The sequence below is a fragment of the Bombus bifarius genome, unplaced genomic scaffold (assembly GCF_011952205.1).
Source record: "Bombus bifarius isolate JDL3187 unplaced genomic scaffold, Bbif_JDL3187 scf7180000008206, whole genome shotgun sequence".
NCBI lineage: Eukaryota > Metazoa > Arthropoda > Insecta > Hymenoptera > Apidae > Bombus > Bombus bifarius.
The window spans coordinates 719,032-744,823 of NW_022884510.1; the positions used below are offsets into that span (position 1 = coordinate 719,032).

Genomic DNA, 25,792 nt, shown 5'->3' on the forward strand with positions numbered 1-25,792 from the left:
AAATTGGCCGCGAAAAGCGGTTACGATGGAATCATGGGAGTGGACGATCTTTTTCCGCAATAGTTCTTCTGCCATTTGGAGTTTGTTCGTCATACTAAACAGCGTCGCAACGTGAACGCGGTGGCAAACGTGAAAACCGTGGCAGGGCACTAACGACGTGTGTGTGTTTGCTTCAACATTACGGTCACGAACCAACCTTTCACGATTTAACGGCTGTTAGAATTGTAACAAACAGGGAGGACGAGTTCCCGAGCCTTTTTCCAGCTCCGAAACTGTCGCTGGACTCATTTGCAATCGGAAATAACCGCTTTCACATTTTTGTTGAACGTTACGTGACAGATATTAAATAAATCTCTGCGGTGGGGATATTGAATGGGAGATTTTCTAATTTGGAAATGGTCCAGCGCGGAGAAAAGTGCCGTGAAACAATTATATATTTAATTACATAATGATTCAAACGTTGCCAGTTCACAGTTTCACAGTTCTTTTATACATATGAGATTAATCCGAAGCAGCGCTTCTTCAAATTTCTTCATTCGCGATTTTATTATTATTAAAGATACAAATAAAACATTAATCGACGATAAATCAAAGAAGTTTAGTTTCGAACAATTCTTTGTGATTTTAATAATAAAATACCGAATTTCAGTCTCGAAAGTGAAATCACATAAATGTCTTCTGTGATACAAGAAACATAATAAAGAAACACGAAGAATGTACACGATACGTAAATGTTGCGAAATTAAAAAAAGTAGACTTGCATTGATAGAAGACAAAGAAAAATACTCGAATCTCGTTATGATACGTTAATCGAAAAGTCAAAACTTTTGTCTATAATTATTTTTTAATTACTTTTTGAAACTTTTTTCATCGATACAACTATACAACGTAGAGAATTTAATCCAGAAATTTTTACACCTGATCTTAATTACGAAATAATAGATTTTTGGAAAGTCCCAGAAAGCCCCTGTTGGAAATAAAGATTTCAAATTTAGAAATTAAATTTCCGTTTAATTTCACATTTTCGAACGCAAAGTTCGAAAGCGAAACCGTCTTTCCACTTAAATACTGAAACAGAAATCTTGTAGCTTTCGTTTTTAGAGTAGTTTAATATTCTTCTGAATTTTGAAGTTCAATGAAAACTGCTCTAAGCGAAGAAACCTAAGTTTATGATTACAAAAGGTGTTAAAAGAATGCCTTTGCAGATCCGTCGTTCATAGAATGGCTCGAGTAACAGGTACTCCTCTTTAATGACCCTTTCACGCCGCCTGACCATGGGTATTATCTGCTTTAACTGGCCGTAAAGTACGTCTTCACACGCGCAAGGTCCTTCTACGAGTTCGAACTACATCCAACTGTTTCGTTTTAGTGAAAAAAGAAAAAAAAAGAGAGATCGATCCGTATCTCGAATGTCCGAAGTATTCTCAACGTTTAATGGGGTAACTTGAACATTTGGTAATCACAACTATATATCACTTAAGCCTATTTTAGCTTGAAACCTTTTCGTCGTTGCGTCTCGTTCTTTCCGACGATATTCTTATGAGAAAACTCGACGTTTATGTAACATTCTTATATTTAAATTTAGAATTTGAGGTGTTACGAATGTACATAACGTTTCATTGCCTTTTGCATGAAATGGTTAGGATGTATAATTGAAATTTATGTTCGAAAATTTGTATTACGAATTAGATTTTGTTGCGAAAGTTTCAGTTTGTCAGTTTATAGATTGGAACTTTTCAAGAAACATTTCGTTTCCAAATTTTGCATCAAATAAATTGAAATTGAACGACAATTTCGTCTGTAAATTTCGAAGTGAAAAGCTCAAACCTGAAACAAACGTCGAGATGGAAATACGAACATCGTTTCCGAAATTTGATCCGGCGAGTTGAAATTCGGAATGAAAAGTTTCTTCGAAAAATGTCAACGACAGAATTTCAATGCAAAATACAAATTTCTCCGAAGAAATAAAAATTCGAAATTAAAATTCCAGATTTGTTCGCAAACGAACGTATTCTGCCGGTAATGTTTGTTCGTATTTCAAACAGCAAAATTTTTACAGCATAGAATCTGTAAAGATTCAAGTTCCTTTTTTAAAACATACGTGACCTATGGCAGGCCATCTTGTATTCGCTCATATTTGAATTGAAAATGAGACACACGTACGTGAATCACGTAAGGGTGGAAAGACCTGTATCTTTATGTCAACTCACGGTAAGAATGCAGAGCTTGATCCAAATCTCGTCCGCGTTCCAGCCAATTTTTATCTCGACTCGCGAATCAACGCACTGAATACCAACATCGTCTCTTTGTACTCAATTTTTGCATCACATCGACAATGACTTATATCGTTACGTTCGAACGAAGGAATATATTTTTACGTTAACATTTTGATAAAAATCGTTTAACATAATTTCATTTAGCATTGAAAAATTAAATTCAATTACAGTTGACACATTTTTAAATTCAATTGTATTTTGAACTAAATCGCTAAATTTTTCATTTGATCTCAGAATTAAAAATTTTATTGAAAGTTTCCAAAATTTGACTCGATCAGCAGCGTTAAAATTGTTAAAATTTAATTTTAATTGATATAAGATTTATATATTAAATTCGATGGCGCAGCTTGTAAATCATTTTAATTAATTTAATTCAAGATTGCGAACACGTTTTCCGGAAGAATGAGTGCTCGTAACAAGATCAGGTAGAAATTTCTCTTTTTATCGATAACTGGAAATGATATTTTTTTTTTTCTGTATCGTTCGCACTTGACCGACTTTGCTGATGGCAATAAACGAGCGAAATCGTCGCTTTGCATAACGTCCATATACGAAGCATTTCCGTGATTATACAGGCGTGTTTAATGTGCAAGGGAGCAGTACCATTCGTTCGGGTAGACAAACGAGCTCTGTCGTGGATACTCTACTATTGCGTCACTTCAAGTGCGATGCGTAAGACTTTGCTCGACAAAGTCATTTCATCTCAAACTCGCTGGAGATTGTAGACGCTTTAAAAGGAAAGAAGAAAATAAAAAACAAGATCTTAAAAATTAACGGTAAATTGCTACCGTTACATTATAAGTAGACTACGACAGTTTCGAACAAATGATTTAATTGTACTCTTCAGGTACTTCGTTTTAGCATGTATTTTACGTTTTACATAATAAAAATTATAAACGGCGTTTATCGTTTAAGGTTCATTAAGTTACCCAGAGTAATTTTTGTATGAATGTAATATTTTTTACAGTATCATTTACAATAAACAGCTACACGGAATTAAACGTACCTAGTATTTGTCCGATAGGAAGGTTCATAAATGTTACTTTTTTCAAGTTTGATCGCAAATGCAAACACCACGTTACTAGTATATTGCAAGAACGAAGCAACGCGTTTCAAAATGAGAGACTCTCATAAATAACGAAATAATTATGTTCAAGAGGCTAGAAATCTGAATGGCGAGTTAACTCGTCTCTCCAAGACAGCAGGTTTTCGAAAGCTTCAGTCTTGGAAATTATCGTACAACACCAACGATTCAGCCTTATATCCTTATATAAAATTTCTTTCGTTTCCTTCAAAATTTCGTAACGAAATCTCATTACAAAAACCCAACGAAGCATAAAAAGTTAGCCTCAAATCTACAATTAAAAGTAACTGTTTCCTCTGAATCGCGTCAGCAAAGTAGAAAAACTCGACGTTAATAGCCATCTAATGCAACAGTAGAGTACTAAAGGGTTCACGTTTGAGCTCAATTTCTTTCGAATTAAGATCGCAGCGAATGAGCAAATTTACGAAAGATCCTGTTGATTTTCGAGGTATTTCCGAGTCATCAGGCCTCGTAAATCGTTAAATAGCAAAAAACGAGGCGATTGCGAGAGCAACTTCACACGTAGCCAAGTAAGTGGAATGAGATAAAGGGTCGTTAGCGCGAACAGGGGGATTATTTAGATTGTTTTGCGATTGCATCGCGACTTCGGCGCAACTTGGCCGCTCTGCGCTCTATTATTCGAGCGAGCTTTGTTTCGAGTCGGCTAATATATTACGACATTCTCTAACGTAACATTCGCAGGGACCACGCCTATTCCTTCTCAACGAGCTGGTTTTCTTGCTAAATTAATTTCTTCTCTTCCTACCGGATTTACGCGTGGAACGCGAATCTGTAGAATCGCGTTGCAGAAGCGTCTGAAACTTTGTCTCGTGTTTTTCAAGGGGAATAGATTACGAAAATCGTAGCAATGGAAATGCATCTGTAATAGTCGAAAGTTTAATTCCTACTTGGGAATTGCGTCGAAATATTTGTAACCGAGTCGAAATACAAACTTTTGTCCGTTCTATCGTTGGATAACAAAGATAATATCGTGTAACTGATTGTCCGATTGTCCAATCGACTATTAAAAAGCTAGCGTAAATCGCGTGTAAAGAATCAAATGTCGATAAATCTAAGACAAAGATAAATCACTTTAAGATCCATGGCCTGCGTGGAAGATGCAGACATCGAACGAAATCTGATTTGAAGGAAAAATATCGCGTTTGTCGATGCTTCGTAAAGTAGTTAAAATTTATCCTAAATTCGAGGCAATTTAGCGAAGTCCAATCGCAATTTGTGGCCCTTGCAGAAAGCTCGAAGGTTAACAGAGAACGTTTCCAGATAAAATCACGTTACAACTTATTGTTCGTACAAAATACGAGAAATTCGATAAGCCGAACCTAATCGAAAGCAAAAAATCCATATCGGATGATCTTCCTGCGTAAAGTACTCGAAAAAGTTAGCTTTCCTGAGAAACAAGCTATCCAAATTCAAAATCCTTCGGACTAGTCCTTCGGAAAATTCGCGTCACGGCTAATAACCTATACAAAGTATTAACAAACGCGATAATTATGAGAGCCAAGTTTAATGCAAACTAAAGAATCCACATGGAACTCGACGGCTCCATAACTCAATAACCTCTCGCTACATTTTCCGCTATAAAATACTGTAACTAAATTAAAAAGATCTGTCCATAGGAGCATGGGAGAAAATACGCGGAGAGGTGAACATTCCTACGAAATAAAGCAAATGCAAATTCAAAATCATTCGAAACCGCAATCGCAACCGCGCGTCACGAAATCGAATCTCTCGATGCATCGACAACCGCGACTCGAGCCGCGAGTCCTCGCGGCCGACCGGAAGTGTCCGCAAGAGACCGAGGCATCCTTTCGCCGGCACGTGGACGCATCGCCTCGCCACCCTCTCTTCTCCTCCAAGGAAAAACGTGGAGAGGATCGTTTGATCGAGGTGGGAGCGTCGTGGCGCACGGGTAACGCAGTAGGAGGACGAGGGCTTTTGCCCGGAACGAAAGAAGAGGCGCGGGTGGGAGATAGATATAAGGGCATCGTTTCGGAATAACGGCTATCAGTGAGTATCGCGCTGTTTTCGCATCACACGGCAACACACGGGACACGCAGCATCGACCACAATGCCGAAGGTACGACGGGAGAACCGGAAACCGGAAACCGCCGGGACCGTGTGCGCGCGTGACACCGTGCAAGTTTTTCTTTCGGACATCTATGTAGCCTCTTTCGTTGATCCTGCTTTAATTCTCGTGTTTCTTACGACCTCTTCACCCTTTGAATAATTGAAATGTACGTTGTATATCGGGTCAGCCAGGAGCTAACGTTTGGTTCGATTAATTAAGGGATGCTTGTGCGTATTCTTCCTCTGAAAGAAGTTTCAAGATGAAATAGTAAGGAAAGGGATATATTGGTTTTCGAAGGAAGTTGATATCGTTCGGTACAGATGGTAGTTTAACGTGGTAGGTTAGTTTGCGGCATCTTTCGAAGATTCCTTTACATCCGATGCTTCGATTCTCGTGTTTTCTAGTTCTACGCACCATCGATAGTTAGAATAGTTGGAATATCTGTATATTGTCAAGGGGCCAGGAAATAATGTTTGGTTGGAACGGCGAAGGGATGGTTGTGTGTATTTTTCTTCTGAGAGAAGTTTCAAGATGGAAAGGTGTAAGGTGAGAGATGTATGACTGGTTAAAGATGTTATTACATAGTTATCGTATAGTGTAGGTGCTATTTCGTACGGATGGTACGCTTATGCTTTAATTTTCGTGTTTCGTACTATCTGCTTCTGCACCCTCTCGATAATTGGAATATACGTCGCTCATAATACGTTAACTCAAATTAGGTACTTTCCACTGCTTTTATCTTTTATCCACTTTCTCGTGAATCTGTTACTTGAATCGTATCATACGACATGCCTTGCAACGTAAAATAGTATTAACATCGATTAATTGTATATTAACGTTAAGTAATTTAATATTAAAATTGAAGTAAAATCTGTTAGAGTTTTGCGATAAATGTAACGAGTAGGCGTCCTAATATTTATAGCTGGCAGTTTATTGCTCTGCACATTGGTTGGATGGATAGGTAAATAATAGTTGGCAAATGGTCAGCCAAGAAAAGATGTTCTTCTCGACCAGTTGAGAGATGTTTATGTGCGTTCTACCTCTGAGAGAAATTCGAAGATAGAAGGGTAAGCCGTGGGATATATAACTTGCTTTTCGAGGAAGTTACAGGTGTTATTAATAGGTGCTGTACATTGCAGGTGATATTTTGTCCGGTGACAGCTCTATTTATGGTGGTTTTGGAAGGTTTCTTTATGCTTAAACGGAAGTTTCTGTGAAAACGAGTGTTTCATCGATGGAAGTCGTTCGATAGTATTTTTGGAAAGTTTCTATGTAGTAAGGAAGTGTTTAAAACTTAATTAAACCGTCGGTAAACGATTTAACGAGAAGCTCTTCTTTTTTAAAAAAAAAGTTATATATTTTTTTATACGTATATACTTTTTTATACCGTAGAACGATTGAAAAAGTACATTTCCTCGTACCAGAAAAGATAGAATAAAAGTTTACAATCATTCGCTTTAAAAAAAAAGATGAAAAATTTTCCAAAGGTTCTCTACTCGATATTGGAATTCCATTTATACATTTTTATAAAAAATACGATTCTTTGATCGCGTATTGAAAAGACGATGACCTCGAGAGAGATCTATTCACCGCGGTACCAAGGGCTTGATCCTTTTTTTTGTCGGGGAGTCGATATGTTTCTGTATAACGTTTTGTGGTCTACGATCCGCAGGCGAAATACGGAAGCGGTATAGCTACTTCCGTGGATTTGTATTAGTTTACGGAGCAAGGTCGACGCGAGAAAGTGAAAAAGGACACTTTTCTCGGGAAGGGAAGAGCTCGTGAAGCGACGCGAAAGACGAAACTCGAGAAACTTTCTCGAGCCATACGATGACTTTCCAAGTTCCCCTCGCGTTGATCTTGTTGCCGCCGAAAAACGTTTAACGACTAAGGACTTTTAACGAGAGTGTCGTTTAGCCAATAGTCGAGGTAAACCGAAACGATCGACGAGTTATAAACGGAAACTGGTGTTTATGGCGAGGAAGATCGAGTCGCTAAATATATCGTTGATCTCGTTGATCGTGTGATTTGTGAATCAGCTTTGCTTTGCTTTCGATCGAGTTTGGATCGTCTTTTATTTGGGATAAATGTCAATATACACTTTTGGTAACGGCAAAGATGTTCTAAGTTAGGGGCTGACTTTAATTTATCAATTTTGAACCGTAGCCATCTTCAGATACAACGTTTTAGGTTGTGTTTTATCATTGATTTAAAATAATTGTTTATATATAGCGTTAGTAAAATTTTCTTGTTTTATATTAAAGGGTGCCTTTTATTCGTTATCTCTAAATTCTATAATTATTTAGACGATACTATGTAGCATGCTGTTATGTAGCATTGGAAGACACTACAGAAATTCATTTTTGACGGGACTTTGAGTTTCACATAACGTACTAGTTTTTTAATTTGAGATAAATCTTAAGTTACAGTAAGCTTGACTTTTGGTTACTTATACAGCAAAGTAGCATGCTTTCTATATATTTATTTTGTGTTTAGCTCTTTTTTTGCTTAATTTATTATCAGTCATAATAAGTATCTACAGATTCAACGAGAATTCATTTCCGTGTAAATTTAATAGTCGTCGTTTCTCCTAACATTTTTACAAGGAAAAATCGACAAAAAGATGTACCGATATCTTGTAAATATTCCGTAGTTTATCAAGAATTTTTTCGCTGATATCCGAGTTATTTTCTTCTTACTATTACTTGAATTATTGAACCAGATTTTGATACGAAAGGTCACGAACCCGTGATTCTGCGTTAGCGTCATACGGCATTCGCGAATTTCTCTTCGAAATTTTTCGAGCAAACTACAACGATATAAATAGATCAGCACTCGCATAATACTGCTACCTTATAGTTAAAATTGCGTTCACATCGTCTATATTAGCTCGATGAAATGTCCGCCATAATCTCGTTTGTTTTACGAGCTTCTGATATACTGCGTGCTCGTGGAAAAATTGTTGTAATAGCTCGTGCCCTGGGAATCGAGCCTCCGATCGAAAAATCTAATTTGATGGGTTGTCGACTTCGTCCATAGCAAGGAATCGTGTATAAGGAAAGATTTTCTGCTTACGCTCGAGAATTCTTTCGATAATCCCTTAGAAATTACGATCTATACTCTAGGCAGCTTCTTACGTTTATTGAAAGCTTTCTGAATCCGAAAAATTAGGTCGCACGTGAAGATACATATGCAAATGCGTTGGAAACGAATGGATTGGCTATTTACTCTCTGTTAGCTTCTCTATAGAAACGATGATAGCAATTGTACATTGTTCTTTATGCCGCGCAAGATAGTAGAGAAGAACGTGAAAATTGGCTAACCTAAATTATACGGTGGTTATCGCTTCGTGAATCTAATGTTTTAAGAAAAGGAAAATTCCTTGCCTCGTTTCTAAATTTCAAGTCACTTAATTCTAAAGAAATTTTAAAGGAAAATGAGTTTTGCTATATTTCTAAACGACTATGATTCTTTAAAATTATTGTCACGAAGCAGGCGAAGATGTTTCATCGTTGATCCAATGATTTAAGAAAAGAAAAATTTATAATGACGCGCAAAAAGATATTCTTCCTCTATTTTTAAGAATTCTAGAGAAAGAGAAGCTTCGTTATACATTTTAATTGAAAATAAGCTTTAAAATAATAGTTGTAAAATTGTTGGACGAATTTATAACAGCTGTTCCTATGGTGTGAAAAATTCTGTAAAATTTTGACTAGGATTTAATCAGCACGGTCGTATTGTTAATTAAGAAGTCAATATAAATTTCAGTTTCAGATTCTATGTCTTTTATGCGCGACGATTGCAGTCAGCCACGCAGTGGTCTTAAGCGGTTACGACGGCGGCCATGGAATCTCATACGCGGATTACGAGGGTCTAGAAGGATACTCAGGATCTGCTGTTCAATACGAAGGACACGCTGTTCTACCAACAGTAGCGGTTCCGGTTCACGCGGTTTCCGCCTCGCCTGTTCAAGTTGCAGCGACCCTCGATCATGGATCTCACGGATACGATCATCATGCTGATCACGAACACGATTACTATGTAAGCAATCGTATTTTTCATTACGTTTATCCTTATATCGAACTAATTACTTAAAAATAAATATTCCATCGTTCATTTCACCCTTATAATTATCACCGTGGAACGAAATTTTTACGGGTAAAATCTTTAATCTTTGTCGGAAGAAAAATTTCCATTTGCCTGCGGCGACAAAAAGTTTTATTCTTAAAAGAAGGAAGATCATTTTTTGCAAGATAAAAATTACAATATCCTCGAAAAAGTAAGAAAATTTTGTTCTTAAAACAAAACAAAAAAATCATCTACAAAACCGCTTTTGAAAAAAAGAAGAGAAAATCAGAAGAACAAACGAAGATTTGTAGTTCGTTTCGATTTACATTTCGACTCGATAATTATTTATTGAATTATATAGCTGTCATTTTGTTCCACAACCTTTCTTCATCTTTCACGCAATTTCAATATTTCATCCTTCCAGAAGCTCTCAGGTTTTTCGGCGAAAAACTTTTCAACGTGATTTTTCCTGTCGACCAAATTCCTTAAAAATCGGAAGGAACTTTCCAAGCAAACCAATATTTTAACTTAATATCTTTCGTACCATTCGCTTGCAATTAAGATCAGATTACAAACGATGCAGAAAACAAGTTATAGTAAATTACGCCATCAGCGATCGTCGATCACCAGATAAGATACTAATTATCGGCCATCTGTACTTGGAATCGCGTATCGTATCGCAAATAGTTCAGAGCACGAAGCGTGACGTTCGCCTCGCCTCTATGTTAATTGAAATTCCAGCCTGTGAAAAGCAGTGCTTGGCATAAGAACTTCTTCCGCGACGTATCTCATTGTCGCGAACGTTTCCGCGACGCTTTCTCGTAACGATCGCTCGTTAGAGATCGTTTGAACGTTCGTCGCGTGGAAAATCGCTTATGAAATTTCGTTCCATTCAAAATACACGGCAGCTACTTTTGGAGAAATTTAGATGTTGAAATTACGTAATTTCGTCTTTATATTTCGATATCGTTCTCGTTTCAGAAAACAAAAAGAATTTCTAATGTTTCAAGAAGATGTTTGACGTAAAATTGAAACGAGAAATTACGCATCTCAAATACGACCTCTCCTTACTTTGTCCAAAAAGACATTTTTTTCATCGTAGAAAGATATAATTTGGTCGAAATTGATAGAAATTTAATGGCAATTTGGGGTGTATGAAATCTTTCTTGACTCGTGGTATTGGATTCGCTATTTAATATCGTTTTGTGACAGAAATTTATAAATAGTTGAATGATAAATAGAAATTTACCAAGAAATTATAAATAGACATTTATCAACAAATTATAAATAGAGATCTATTGGCACAATCTCGAAGAATTTATTTTATCTAGGCTTGGTATCGGTACCACTGTACGCCAGCAATTTATAAATAGAAAACTTGATTAAATTAAGCGGAAAATCATCAACAACTTATAAATACAAATAGAAATAAAAATAGAAATTCATTGGCAAATTACAGACAGAAACTCTTACTTATGAATAAGTTATTTATTAACAAAATATAAATAGAAATTTCTTCTTTTCTATTATAGGCTCATCCAAAATATACTTTCAACTATGGCGTTCACGATCCTCACACAGGGGATGTGAAGACTCAGCACGAAGTTCGTGATGGTGACGTGGTTCACGGATCTTATAGCGTCAACGAGCCTGACGGTAGCGTCAGAATCGTCGAATACACTGCCGACGACCATAATGGCTTCAACGCAGTGGTTAAGAAAGTCGGACCAGCGATACACCCTAAACCAATTCCCGTAGCAAAATACGTTTCGCCGGCGTACTACAATAGTTACGAGGAATACGAAAAGCATCATTATTAATCGTATGAATATATTCGAGTGATGGAGGAAGAAACAAAAAGAAAAAAAAAAAAAAAAATGCAGGAACAGGGTTAGAAAGAATTTATTTAAGTGAGACGTGTCGACGATTAACCCCTCGTTTTATGGTATCGAATTTGTGATAGACTATGGTTGAAATATTTAAAAAAAAGGACTATTTCAGCATCCTATAGGATCTATGGTATAGATAATATGTAGATTTCCGACATTTTCATTGCTACCGATGCACATGTTGCGTCGTTTCAATCGTTCAAGCAACGTTAACCGACGTAATTGTTCTTTTCCGTGCATTTCGATGCAGCGATCGAAGAAATAGAGAAAAGGCGGCGAAGTGTATCGAGATAAATATTATTGTTTGAAATAAAGACATTTTTTATGAAAAAGAGGAGATGCGTAATTCCAAAGGTGGAGCAGTATTTTTCAACACCGAGCGTGTTATATAAATACGTATATTATAATACGAAAATAAATTAATAATTAATCAATGCTGCGTTATCGTTGATAATTCGTCATTCTCTATAATTTCTGCCATTTTTTCCCAAAAGTCTTTTATTATGTCCCGAGAAGATTTCCTTTGAATTTGTTTCAAATTCAGACCTTGGAAGAAATTTCTTACGAACTGAGTAAACGTATCGCAGGTAAATTATTAAATCATAAGGCAAGGGGTTAACCGATTCGAGTCATCCACGTTTTCGAACGTTGACTTTTCCGATTAATTCCAAATGGTTTCTATAATGAAATCGCGGATATTCGTACAAACTGGTATTTAGTCGTAAACACAACTAAAGAAATGGATATTTCATCCGCTAGATATTATAACGAGAATTATATTTTGGATATTTCGAAGGTGTAAAAAAAATATCGCAGTACAAACGTAAGGTACGAAAACATGAAATATACAGATGCGTATTTATGGGAAATTTAATGGCGCAGAAATGCTGAAAACAGGTTTCTCATAAATGAATAAATATCCGCGGTGTAATTATATTTTAATCGCTAGAGGTGCTTGGAGATGGAAAGCGTGCCAAAAAGACGGGCCAAGAAATGGTAAATTATTCATCGTCCAAGGTATATGAGTGTCTCCGAAGGAATTTGATCTTCCTCGCGAAACTTAAAAAAAGAGAAGAAATGCTCATAACAAAAACATGTTCCCAGGAGAAATTTCCATTCGAAGAAACGAGTTTCCAGCTGACGACCCTCCGAATTATCGGGAGGATATGTAAACGAGTGTTTACTGTTCGTTAATCGGTAGAAAGTGCCTCGGGGCGAAAAACGATTTGCTCGTGTACTTGAACAGTAGCGAAACAACTTTCCATTCTGTTTTATCCGATGATTTTGCCAAGAAATTCGATGAAAAATAAATTCTTCGTGATTGGATAACAGACACCAGGGACGCGAGAAAGGGAATCGAGTTGATAATCATTTGGCTGAACGCTCTAAAAAAAGAATTATCGTACTTTGTTATACTTTCTTTGGTAGTTCATAGAAATTAGAGACGTTTGATCGAAGCTACCGGGAGAAATGTAGAATTTTAATAGGCGAGGAACTTTTTATAATTTTATTTAAGAATAAAGAGCCGGGAAGAAATTTACGAATATTTCGTAATAAATATTATGTTACATTATTAAATAAACAACCAGGTGATTGGAAATTTAATTAACGAGATTTCCAATTGACGAAAATGTTAATTACTTAGATTTTTTCGAATATTTTCATTTATTTCCTGTAAATTTGCTGTTTTCCAATCATTTCGTCTATGCTGCAAATGGTTTTATTTATTTGCTGTGTATTTGTTCGTGAATAAGTGAATAAGAAAAGAATATCATTGTTTTCTGAAGGAAGAATTGTACCTGTCGCTTCGCTACCTGAGCAAAAAATCTGGAAGATCGTAATTTTTCAATGTTCGAGGAGAAAATTTCTTAGAACAATTTCCGAACAAATATAACCAATATATAGATAATAGGTAAAGTAATCAATAGGTTATAGGTAATATAACCATAAGAATAATCAGTAGGTACCCTTGTATTTATAGACGGCAATGTACTTATCTTACTTCTGTCATATAATTTAAATTATGATTATTTAAGTTAACTTATGCACGATATATACTTATATATACATAGAGATACATTACAAACTGCTAGTTCCAATATCAAGAAGAAAGCAGAAGATACGAATCACAGCGAATGTTATTTACAGAATAATGATTTAATCACCGCGAATCTGTTCGACAAACAACATCTTTCCTGTTCGTCGTTCAAGAAAGGCTTCCTTGAAATTAATATTCCCTGACTGACCAAAGTAAAAAAAAGAAAAAAAGAAAGAAGAGAAAGAATGGGTACAAACGTAATCGAGGAAAAGCAGTTCAGACACCATCTAAACCATCAACGTCAAAAGTGTTTTATTACACCGACACTTTATTTCATCTTTAATTAATCTCGTTATCGCGATATTCCGCATTAAGCGCTCTCCCGAGTGCAGCACCATTTTCTTCGTTTATTCGATAGTTATCTTGCGTTTCTATGCCCATGATCTCCTCTACTGCATATGTATATGCCTCTGTAGATTATATTCCTACATACGTATCTATGTTCGAATATTTATGTTGATTTTATTATTCATCAACGAACAGCCGAGTATTCTAATTACGAATTTTCTCAAACGGAAGTGTACAAAATTGGAAGCGTACCGACGGTGTAATTAGTAATCTCGATGCTCATTGCGCTCATTCTTTCTATTATCGTTGGTCATTTATTTTGCACCTCCGTAGAATCGTTTTATATTACTTACGTTTATGTTACAGTGAGAGTTAAAAGTAGCGCGAAATTTATTCCAGAATTCTTGTACTTGCGAAAGGTCCACGTATTTTTTTTACCATTGTATTTACTTTTTAACGATACGCTTATGATTCTCGAAACTTAATATGTACGGTTAACGATCAAGTATATTAGCAATCTGAATATCTAACAAATATTCAGCCTTTGAACCATAATTTTTCATTATAGACTCAGCTTGTAATTTCGAAACAATTAGACTGACAGTATGTGGTAGAATGATAATCACGTGACAAAGATAGATTTCGAATTATTTCTGTTTTCAGTGATGTTTAATTGTAGATCAAATGTACCGATATCGATATCTAGTAATGCTTCGATACTTGTATAATTAACTTTTAACAAATATACCGACATATATATATAACGACGTAGATAAGATCGTATCTTATCTTGTAAAAAATAAAAGAAAAAAGATAGAATTAAAATAGACAAAGTACCTAGAATATTATAACGATATTTCTATAATAAATTTCTATCTAAATTTCTTTTTCAAATAATAAAATTCCTAACATCAAAAGGGCTTACAGTTCAAACGAGGAAGATTCGCAGAACTTGGTAGTAAAATTTTTAATATTGGAAGGTGAAATGCCATCAAATAAAAAAATTACGCCTATATAGAATAAGAAAAGCGTATAACAAGAATGACTTACCCATGATTCTTTGAAGATCTTGTTGGCAATGATACTGGTGCTCTCGAACATGTCCTTTCCTGGGCCAGAAGCAAAACACATCTCCTTTTTTCTGGGGCAAGTGTATTGCTCGGAACAGTTATCGCCAGAAAATTCACATTTCGGGCCACGTGTGTTCGGTGAAACATCGCCAAGATTACTGGAGGCGAAGGCTGCTACGAATTGGCCCTGATTTCAAGGAATTTGTGTTACAACTCCTCGCAAAATCCACAATTGTATTCTTCTTTCGTATTAACACAATTACTTGGACTCGTGAAATCATAAAGAAAAAGAGAGAGAGAGAATGGAAATTGTCGATTTGGACAGAATAATTTTAGAGATCGATACAATTTTGTATTCTGATCGCGGCTGATTACAAACAGTAATTAACTGTACGAGCTGTAATTATAGTATAATCGAAGATCGCGATAGAAAAATATAAATCGCATTTTTATGTCTTTTATATGAAACTGATCCTAAAATTCAATTTTATAAATCTTATCTTTCTTATGGCTTATAGTATGGAAACCATACGAACAATCCAACATTCCGAGATAAACCGCGTGTCTTTCATACAGATAACCTGTGAAATCCGCTACGGGTGATTATGCTTATTTACAATATAGCTGTGCTCTGAATATATAAGTTCTCTGAATTCACCATATTTGTATGTATTTCTTGTTCCGTCGTTGCATATTCTCTTTTTCTTTCTCTCTATTCCGCAAATATAATAGGTCGACATTCTATGGATTCAATATATTAGGAAATTTTTAACAAGATATATTCGTAATATTTATTTAAAATATATTTATCGTCAATTTGAAATACATTTTAAATAAACTCTAAATTATTTAAATGTTGTAGATATAAATTGAATGATTAATAGAATTATGCAACGTGTATATGTACATATACACAACGAATATAACGCAATGGATAATGAGGATAATCCCTTTATAATCCTCGAGATTATGTTTTCTTGTGGGCTTTAAGGTATAAACCATATCTTTCTTCGTCCTATAATTTAATTGGATAAAAATGACGAAGGAACGTTATTGCTTTCTAACACAATTTATTATGAAAATATAAAAGGATAGGAATTGAGAAAATATATTATTTGTAACTCTCGAACCAAGGTTATCGAGTATGGATCTATTGATTAAAAAATACCAAATGCAACTTGGATCGAGAAAAAGTTAATAATAATCACTTTACTAATGTCTTCCTACATATCTGAGAAATTGAACTAACTGAGAAACCATTGCTAAATATGGCTCGAAGTATTCTTAGAAATTTATCTAAAAGCTAGCTAAGCAGTAGACGAATGAATTCTTAATTTTCCTAAGTAGCTTAATAGTATTCCATACCGAATTAATATGGCATCAAATTATTTCTAAATTAATAATTAACTTTAATACTCAAAACGCTTACCTTGCCAGGCAACGAATCGTTATTCATAATTTTCTCGAAAAGAATCGAGGCATAGCCAACGTTATCACTGGACAATAGATGATTAGTATTATTCATACTAGTTGGATGGATCGCGAACCAATTAATTACACCCAATCGCTTGTTGTCAGCTCCGATAAATTGTATTTGTGTCATGATCTTATCCACATCGTACTTGTACCTGTTACATTAGAAAATGAATTTAATCGTTAATGAAATGAAAGAAAAGCACGGAAAAGGAAAAAAATAATTTGATCGTTAAAATATGGACATTACTTGTCTCTCTCTGCTTTTGGATTGTTTAAATAAGCGGATGGACTTCTATTAATGTTCACACCATGAACTTCTCCATGGGTGATGAATATTCTGCCTGGAACTATGTCATAGTGAGCACGTTGAATACTCTGTAAGATTTATACGATATTTATCGATCGGATGATCATATGATAAAACATTTATTAATATAGGAAATACAAATCTATTATAATATGTGTTATAACATTAGCTTTTTAATTTTCTCATTTCATTCTTCAAGATTGTAAATTGAACTTGATCATTCGAAGATTCATAGTTAAGTATAAGGAGAATGAAAAATTGACGTGTTTCTATAATATATAAAATTTATCAACGTTATACGATGATGATAAAGATTTAATCGTGTAGGTATTTTTAATTCGAAGAAATTACCTTCGTGATTCCCTTGACCATAGCATCGAAGGTCTGTTGAACGAAACCGAATGTCGTAATATCGAACAACATGTGCAACATGAATCCACCGGGTGTGGAGTGCGAGTGAGTTGCACTGATCATCACATTTTTCTCCGTGTATAGGCTGCCAAACTCTTTTTCAAGATTCTGCAACACCTGTAACAACCAACATATTTTATCAGCAACACAAACTTTTACAACTTGTATAAATCCAATAAGTAAAAATTATTGAAACTTTATTTCCAAGTAGAACACTTTAAAATGAATTGAAAACGAAGCGTCGCATAAAGAAATTTTACCTTACGTTTCTCATTTATTTTTTCACGTAGAATCTCCCCTTGTTTATTATGCTACGATTACTAGGATACCTTGCATGTACAAACACAAATGTATGTTACACGAAAATGAAGAACAAAGAGAAATAATAAAATAAGATAAATATACGAAGAAAGATTCCGAGAATATTGTAAGTCTTTCTAATATATAATTTCGATTTAAACGAACATTCATTGATATCTCCTTAGAAATCGCTTTTTAATTATTATCGATTTTAAATCGAGTTTATTTTTAAATTACTATCGAACAATGTCTCGATGGAAAACATTTTCACTGCTTATCTATCTCAACTTTTTTAATTATCATCGATAAAAGGACGAAAGATGCGGATAAATACAGTTAATTAGACGAAACGATAGATTCGACTTGCGAACTTTGTGTTCGAAAAATGGCAGAAAATTTCTATTTATTTTTCTATTTGTATGAAAGAAGGAAGATGAAAGGATGCAAGTGGAATTACCGTTTGACGAACGCCGTTTCCTATCATGGCGCTATCCACGCTGACGAAGACGAACCTCTCCTCGCCATCGTCGATGATGAATGCGCGGGAGAATGTTCGAAGATGGATTCCTGATCCTTTTTGATCGATCTTCGCGTAGCCCATCTAGAAAACAAACAATCCTCGTGAAACACTGTACAAATACAAGGAACACGACTCTGCGTCGCTTCTGTCGGTCGTTTATTGCTCAACTCCGTTGCATAATTCGTTCCAACTCACCGATATCCGTCGAATGAGAATTATTTTTCGTTCTATACAATTGAATTGGTTGTGCACAGGATATAATGCGTATAATATAAAGATATAATGCAAGCATATACGAAATATGCAAAATAAAATACTATTGACAATAGTTGGAGGATAAACAGGATGTTTATCTAGGTTCTATTTCTTTAATGACGCGCACAAAGATATAAATTCGCTCTCTAGTAACGAGCATCTTGTAATATCAACATATTATAATTTCTATGCTAAATACTTGTTCGAACATGATACTTTCGCGGGATACTTACAAAAACAATTTCAGCGGCGGGTCCTGTAGCATCTGCTCTGCCCACCCCGATGCTGTAAGACGCGATGGCGCCGGGCACCGCAAGCTGGACCAGCCATATCGTCAGCAACGCAAGGATTCTAAAGCGTCCAACTGCCGGTGCCTCCATTCAGTTTTTCTCTGCCGCCAGTCTGATCGCGCTGAAATCAAATAAACCACTGTTTTCGATCGCTGTTTCAACTTGACTTAATATTATCGTCCATTCAGCGATAAGCGAGCATACCACCAAAACAGAATTTTTTTCCATTTCCTCGCTTCCAAGTCGTACTAAACTCGTTAAACGCATCTTGTTTCAACATAGAATATTATCGCACATTAGAGATTGTCGTATCTGAGTAACGATATCAATGATTTGAAAGAAAATGCGCGAAAGAAAGTAGGTGAACTTCGATTTAAATGGTTTGTTTGTATCGCGTACGCAAACTGGAATGTTGAAATAACATTAACTCGTGATCGTCGATCGTTGCAACAAGATGCGCAAGGTGCATAAGCAGGATTTTTTAGATATTTTTACGCGTACGTTATTATTCGATTGCCTGATTGTTTTTTACGCGCCAATTCGTAAGAGAACATTTTACGCGAATAAACCTCGCGCAGAAAATTTCACGTATGTTATATTTTAATGGTACATAAAATGCGTAAAATAAAAATTATATGTCGGGTTATCATTGGGGTTAGCGGCGTACAACGAGTCTGCGTGAATTGGCCATCGTTGTTAGATACTATAGATGATACTTTACTGATACAAATATAATTATTACAGAGTTTAACGAGTAATAGCGACGATTAGATAATCGCGATGTCGATGACAATGAATTTGGGTTGGATAACGAATCGACGGTCAACGGGATGACGAATGCGATTCCTGCAACAGTCTAAGTCGAACTCAACTTACTGATCCAAGATTCGGGCGTGTCTCGACGTACTCGTCAACAGTACAAGTAGAACTAATCCGATTAAATCTCAATCCAAGTGGAACTGCCCTTATATACTCCTCTCTGTACCTCTCTGTGCGCCTCTCGGGTCAATCTTAGTTTTTAAGGAAAGCTATTTAATTACTCCGTACTTCTGTTAGGTACACGTCCCTCCCGTGACCGTGGCTACGTTCAGCGACTCGTTATGTCACTTCGAGCCCAAGTTATAACTTTAGGGCACCCATACTCAGATTAGATCGTAAACAACTATTTCTCATTTTTATTATTTAAGTACAGTTATAATAAAAAGTCTGGACTAAAGTATCGGGGACTTTTGCAAACGTTGCAAAAGAAAGGCCCCGAAGTCCTTTCATCTCCGACATGTATGTAAGTTCATAAGAAGAAATTGTACTATAAAAATGTTAAGAAATAATGTAAAAAATACTGAAAACAATTTTCATAACACATACACTATCACTTTGATAACATTAAGGACATTTCCTTACTCGTTTAAATTTTTAAGAGTGAGATGGAATATTTATATGTCCCGAGGAACTCTCTTGAAGAAATTTCTTGTTGCTTTGAAAGGTTTCCATTTCTACAGAAGAAGTTGAAGGTTATAAGAGGACTTTCGACAGATATCATGACTACCCGGAATGTGTCGAAGCAAGAATGCCTATTAGCTGTCTCAAGAACCACGCCTAGCTTCTTCTCCGAGAGGAAGAGGATCGTGAAAGTTGAAATACCGAATGGTAAACTTGTCACGTTTCCACGAAATTTTGACAAAACTCATGTACACGTGAAGACAAGGTTTCGTCAGATTAAATCGTCGGATAAAAGCGATTAAACTAATATTTAACGATAATTTTCCCATATTGATCGTTTAACGAAAAGCAAATTAACTCGTTTCTAATCACTAAAAGATTCAACGTAATAAATTTAATGTGATAAATTTAATATAATAAAATAAAGTAGTTTATACGTATTTCAAATAGACTGCGGTTTAGCAAACGAATAACGTAGTTTCTTTAAATGCATACTCTTTAAATACGAAACCATTTGGTTTCACCCTCTTCTTGTTCATCGCCCTTGGAAAGACACCCTCTTAAACACATTTACACACACAGTCATCGCTACCATTTAGTCACACTAATCCCTCCAGAGTCTTCATTTCTCAAGCGTCAGAGATATCCTCTTGCTTGCAGTCCGAAACATTTATCTTACAACTTCAGATAAGAGTTCAAGTGCAATTATTTTAAAACGGAGCACGTGAATGGATAAAACCGAGACTTAAAAAAATATTAGCAGACGAGAAACGTAAAGAAATTAGAAGTATTGGAATTATTCCTATCTTCTTACAAAATAATATATTGATAGATGTTTTATCAATGGTGTTTGAAACGCGTGTACTCGTTAATATAAGATATTGAAGTTCTATCGCAACAACATTTTTAATTACGATATTTAAAATTAGTTATATCTTGGACAATGGATGTATCGATTGCAAAGCGTACAGACGCTTTGCTGACGCAAATTTAATTGAAATTTAAATAATCTCTTCGATAATAATGAGAATAAATAACGAATATGAAAATTGAATAATCTCTGCTGACCTATAAATTAATTTTAATAGATAAATATAACATAATATATATTATGAATATAATATGATATTTTTGTAGCAATATTTTTCAATCACGCTCCTTGTGATCTGATTATTTTATGTTACGCAAAATTACATATGAAATACAAAATAAAACATTATTACACAAAAAAATAGTGGAAAAATTAGAATTCGTAGAGACAAAAGGACATAGCGAACGAAGGACGCTTCCATGAAATTACATATTATATAATACACGAATGATCCTTTGTCTTGATAATCATTATCACGCGAGGCAGCCGACATAACGCCCTTATCGAAATATGCATATCACGAATCACTCGACAATTTCCTCTCGTCAAATTGATAATCCTCTACCGTCGATGCTTCCATTATTAATAATTTTCCATGGTAAAATTGATCAACTTTTTTAGCAGAATTTCGATCGGTAGAATTAATACAAAGATTCGCGTAAGAACATTTTTTTGGAGAATAGAGTGTTTCTTCTCTGATATTTTTAACGTGACCATTTCGATGAACAGGAATTTTATGATCAATTATAATCGATTAATCGCGCAAATTCGTATTTCTATGAAAATAGCTATGGAGATGAAACTTATAGAAGATTTATTTCACGTATGGAATATAACTTAATAGTTTGAATGTTTCGTACGTTTTATAGCATTATGCGCATTCTGTGCACTTTTGCCTTTAAATTTACTTTTATCTGAAATTATATACATAAATAAATACATACATAAATAAATACACGTTCGCAGTATATTAATTAGTCTCAAAATTATAGAAAACTTTGTCATCGTTTCAGCGAATTTCAGTTGATTTTTCTATTTTAGTAAGTAGAAGCTTATGAGTAATTCCAGACGACAGAAGACGCTCGATCTTTGGACGCAGTCCAATCATAATGGAATAAGATGCAGTGATTTTATCTTTCTGATAGTAAAAGCGTTACAAATTATAATTTCTGCAATGTCTATAACCTTTTTAATTATTCCGATCTCACAGGAAATATTCATACCTCTTAATTATATAGACAAGTTGTCTGTTCGATTATTTTTCTATATTTGATTATTTCGAGCATTCGAAGAATAAAAATAACAATATAAATTTATTACTTTTAAATATTAATGTAGAAGGTTCTTCGGATAAAATAATAAAAGCTTTATCGAAGATTTAAAATATGACAGCGACAAACTGTTAAATATTAACACGCAAGAGGCTTTTAAAAATAGAATAATACAATTTTCACTCTAGAATAATAAGATTTATGGCAGTGACAAATAAAATTTATTGTCCTTAAACCTTTAAATAGATATCATTCCACAAAAGGTTTCAAAAATACTGTAGTAAGAATTCTATTGTATCATACATCACCTTAAATTGATGCTGAAAAGCACATCAAAAAATCCCACTATTCAACGAGCAAAATCTTCACTATTCTTCTCTAGTAAACAGGTTTTATGTTAGAAGACTTTTATAACTTTTATCGTGGAAGTAGATTCAATAGAAATCGCTACGAAGTTTTATGCCGGATGACAAGGATGGCACGGAAGTTCTATTAGTTGATATATGGATACTTTATTCGTGACCCGGTTCATTAGAAGCACATAATGGAGAAACCAGAGTTTGAAAGATAGAATCTTAGTATTTAAAGTGTTCGTAAAACAGTAGTTCTATTGTGTATACTTAACACGGTTCGATAACACTGTTTCTCGTGTTTCACTCATATTGCTGTTGCTTGATTTTCTTTCTTTTTTTATAACTATTTTAAGAAAAATGATAATTTTATAATTATAATAGTATGTAAGATCATTTATTATAACGATTTGGTGACCTTTACCTTTCTTCCGTAAATATCATTCTTTGGTCAAGCCAAGTTCTGCAAGTCGATAGGATGAAAATGTTAAAAATTATTCATGGTTAAAGACGAAGAAAGGCCTGGCTGATAGAGACGAGGAATTTTAACTTTTGCAAAAAAAAGCTGGAGGTGTATTAAAATTTTTTAGAAAACAAGTATTATGTATTATGTAAATATCTGTATATTCTGTCCCTGATAACAAAGAAATATCACGTATATTCCCAACAACGATAAAGATCGATAATAATTTGATTGATTATAATCGACGATACAGAGAGATAAGAGAAATCTAAAGAAATAACGAGAAGAACTCTAGTAGACGTAGTAATGGAAAAATAATAAAAAGAAGATTATTTACGTTTCTTATGATAAAAAGAGATCATCTATGCTTTAGCAACAAGAAATAACGTGAGCAAATAATAAAAGGTAGCCGCTCTCACCTAACTAACATTAAAGACACTTCTAAGATTCTATTCTTAAATCTTGCATAACGTTTACTCTAATAACAAAAGGAATCATCCACATTTTCAACAAACAGAAAATAGTCTGCACGAGCGAACGCAAGAAGATAATAAAAATAAATGGAAACGCATAATAGACAAATACACAACACTCTCGATGCAAGATCCCAAAAGAAATTCATGCAAAACAAAACAGTCCACTGCTGAAAACGATCTTCTTAAAATCAACTCTTTCGCTGACTGCAAAAGACTCACAAAAATATCTGCAAAGTATCGGCCATTCGATTTTCCTCCTTCTGCTATCGAAGAGAAACACGCTCGACCGCGAAATGAACAAAGAAGATAACGAAGATCCGTAGCACCTCGGGAATAATTTTCCATGCAACTGATCGCGTCCGTGTTTGCATCGAGCGTCTACAAGGGGAAAGAGCGAAACGACGAGATAGCGGATAACAGATAGTGCACACTTGCCAGTGGGAATTTTCGACGCGAGTCCTATTATCAGTCACGCGATTAAGGCTAATCGGGGACAAGCACGATTATCCAGAAACCTCGTTCGCTTCCTACGTTCTATGATTCATCCTTTCGTTTCGACTTAATTCGTCGGCTTTTCAGGCCGCATACCCCGGCCGCGACGACTCATCAAAAACAAATTAATTAGACTCGAACCGCTGCACTGTACGCTTTATATTCGTATTCGCTTTATATACGTTCGTACGTCTACTATCTGGCCATTAAGGCCTTTCTCTGCGTGCATCTAACGTTTCGTTGTCGCGAGACAATCGATTCGAATCTCGCTTGGTCGAGATGATCGAACGTGAGGAGACTGCGAGGTGATTTACCTCCGTTCAGCACGTGAATGACCCACTGCGCTACTTTGTGCGTCTCTGTGTTTGTGGAAAAATTACGGATCGCTTCTTCGGACTGTGTTTTCGACGATTTTAAAGATGTACAGGATGTCTCATTTTTATCCCGTCAAACGGTGTCAGCGTATGCCACGATCGGAAACGAGGAAAAAATGTTACATGAACGCATCGTGATCCTTTGTTACCAAGCTGTAACGAATTATTAAGATTGTCGGTCACGATTATTGAGATTGTCGTTCAAAGCATCGTACGTTCTTGTAAACAGGATAATTTGTAATAAAGAATAAAGCATTTTTCCATTGTTCAATGGAATAAAACTGAGACACCCTGTATATTTTAATTTGCGTCGTCTGTACGAAAAACTAGATGAGTTCATACGAGAAAAAGATGGATTTTGGATATTTCTTGAAACTCTGCGCACCTTTGGTTTGCTGATAGTGATTGCGAAAATATGGTAAAGAATAGAGATGATCTTTTCGCGAAGTTTTAGTAATTTTAGATCATCGATGCTTGGTAAACTCCGAGTTGATTTTTAAACATTTTATTATTTATGTCGCGTTGATCGAGAGTCGACGTAATAGTGTGATAAAAAGTGAATTTTTAGTATTTTTAGATCGTTAAGGTTCAGTCTAGAAAAGCAACGACTTTTGAACATATTTTGAGAATTTCGAATATTTATGATCGAAGACCGATGAATTTCAAGAATTTCTCGAAGGTTTTATGGTTCCTTACCTCGACGATGGCTACTGGAAAATAAACAATAATGAAAACGTACAGAGTCTTGTGAGACTTTCTATAAATTTCAAGAGTTAATGTTAATAGCATCGTGATGACGAATCGTTGCTCGAAAACGAATTTAAACGATGGTATTATTCCATGAATGAGGACGCGAGGCTTCTAATTGGTTTCATAATTAGTATACAAGTGAGAGTACATCTCGCGAACAATCGTGAAATGAATGAAATTTTTCTCTACTCTAAACTGTAACGAAATTGTAAATTATTGCCGTTTTAATGCACTTTTTATCTACATCAGTCGTTCTATAATTTTTATAATCAATTCTTTTCTTCAATTTCCCAATTACCGAACGTTCGTTGCATTTTCGACATACGATGTCAATTCGGAATTCTAAATCGAAATTCACAACTATGTCGTACCTTGGCAACACGATCGTCGCTATTCTTTCTTCTCCGCTTAAATAAAACACACAGTTTCGTGTAATTTACAAAAGTATCACCAACGACATATAATTTCTTCATAGTAAACACTTAGAATCAGAAAATATTCAAACTCTCGGAACGATATTTAATATCCATCACTTACCGACGATAACAATCGATGACCAAAAAATACTTCGAGCCTGGTAGAGATTTTATCGAAACGTTTGAAGCTATTACGGTTTCGAAACCGAATATCGACTCGAAAAATTCTCAGAACGATATTCGAAAGTCGTCGCTTTCCATAAATATCGATAACCTAAAAGTATCAGAAACTTCGAAAAACATCCCACGAAGAAACTTAAAATTGAATCTAGAAAAAGTGAAAACCGTGTAACAATTTCTACTAACATCGCACGAATCGTAGCACAGAACGATCAAACTTTCCTCATTCACCCCAATTTCTCTGATGATCGACTAACCAGAACGGAAGCTTCTTATCTGACTTCCATC

General features: G+C 35.1%; 2 protein-coding genes across 3 annotated transcripts in view; one reads left to right on the plus strand and one right to left on the minus strand.

Moving 5' to 3' along the window:
- LOC117210548 (neutral ceramidase) overlaps nucleotides 1-25,792 on the minus strand; it is a 45,519-nt gene that overhangs the window by 16,235 nt on the left and 3,492 nt on the right. The window contains exons 1-7 of one of the 2 annotated variants that reach the window (XM_033453679.1): nucleotides 23,512-23,665; nucleotides 18,365-18,542; nucleotides 17,814-17,957; nucleotides 16,997-17,173; nucleotides 16,586-16,713; nucleotides 16,292-16,490; nucleotides 14,843-15,049 (exon numbers count right to left, since the gene is read on the minus strand). In XM_033453679.1, the coding sequence (XP_033309570.1) occupies nucleotides 14,843-15,049; nucleotides 16,292-16,490; nucleotides 16,586-16,713; nucleotides 16,997-17,173; nucleotides 17,814-17,957; nucleotides 18,365-18,511 (1,002 nt within the window). In that variant the 5' untranslated portion in view covers nucleotides 18,512-18,542; nucleotides 23,512-23,665. Of the gene's footprint in view, nucleotides 1-14,842; nucleotides 15,050-16,291; nucleotides 16,491-16,585; nucleotides 16,714-16,996; nucleotides 17,174-17,813; nucleotides 17,958-18,364; nucleotides 18,543-23,511; nucleotides 23,666-25,792 lie in introns of those variants that run through there. The other variant, XM_033453678.1, reaches the window with a different exon arrangement.
- LOC117210549 (cuticle protein 19-like) lies at nucleotides 5,218-11,840 on the plus strand. Its single transcript, XM_033453680.1, has 3 exons — nucleotides 5,218-5,458; nucleotides 9,218-9,490; nucleotides 11,050-11,840. Exons 1-3 carry the CDS (start codon nucleotides 5,450-5,452, stop codon nucleotides 11,335-11,337), a joined length of 570 nt encoding a protein of 189 aa, XP_033309571.1. The 5' UTR covers nucleotides 5,218-5,449; the 3' UTR covers nucleotides 11,338-11,840.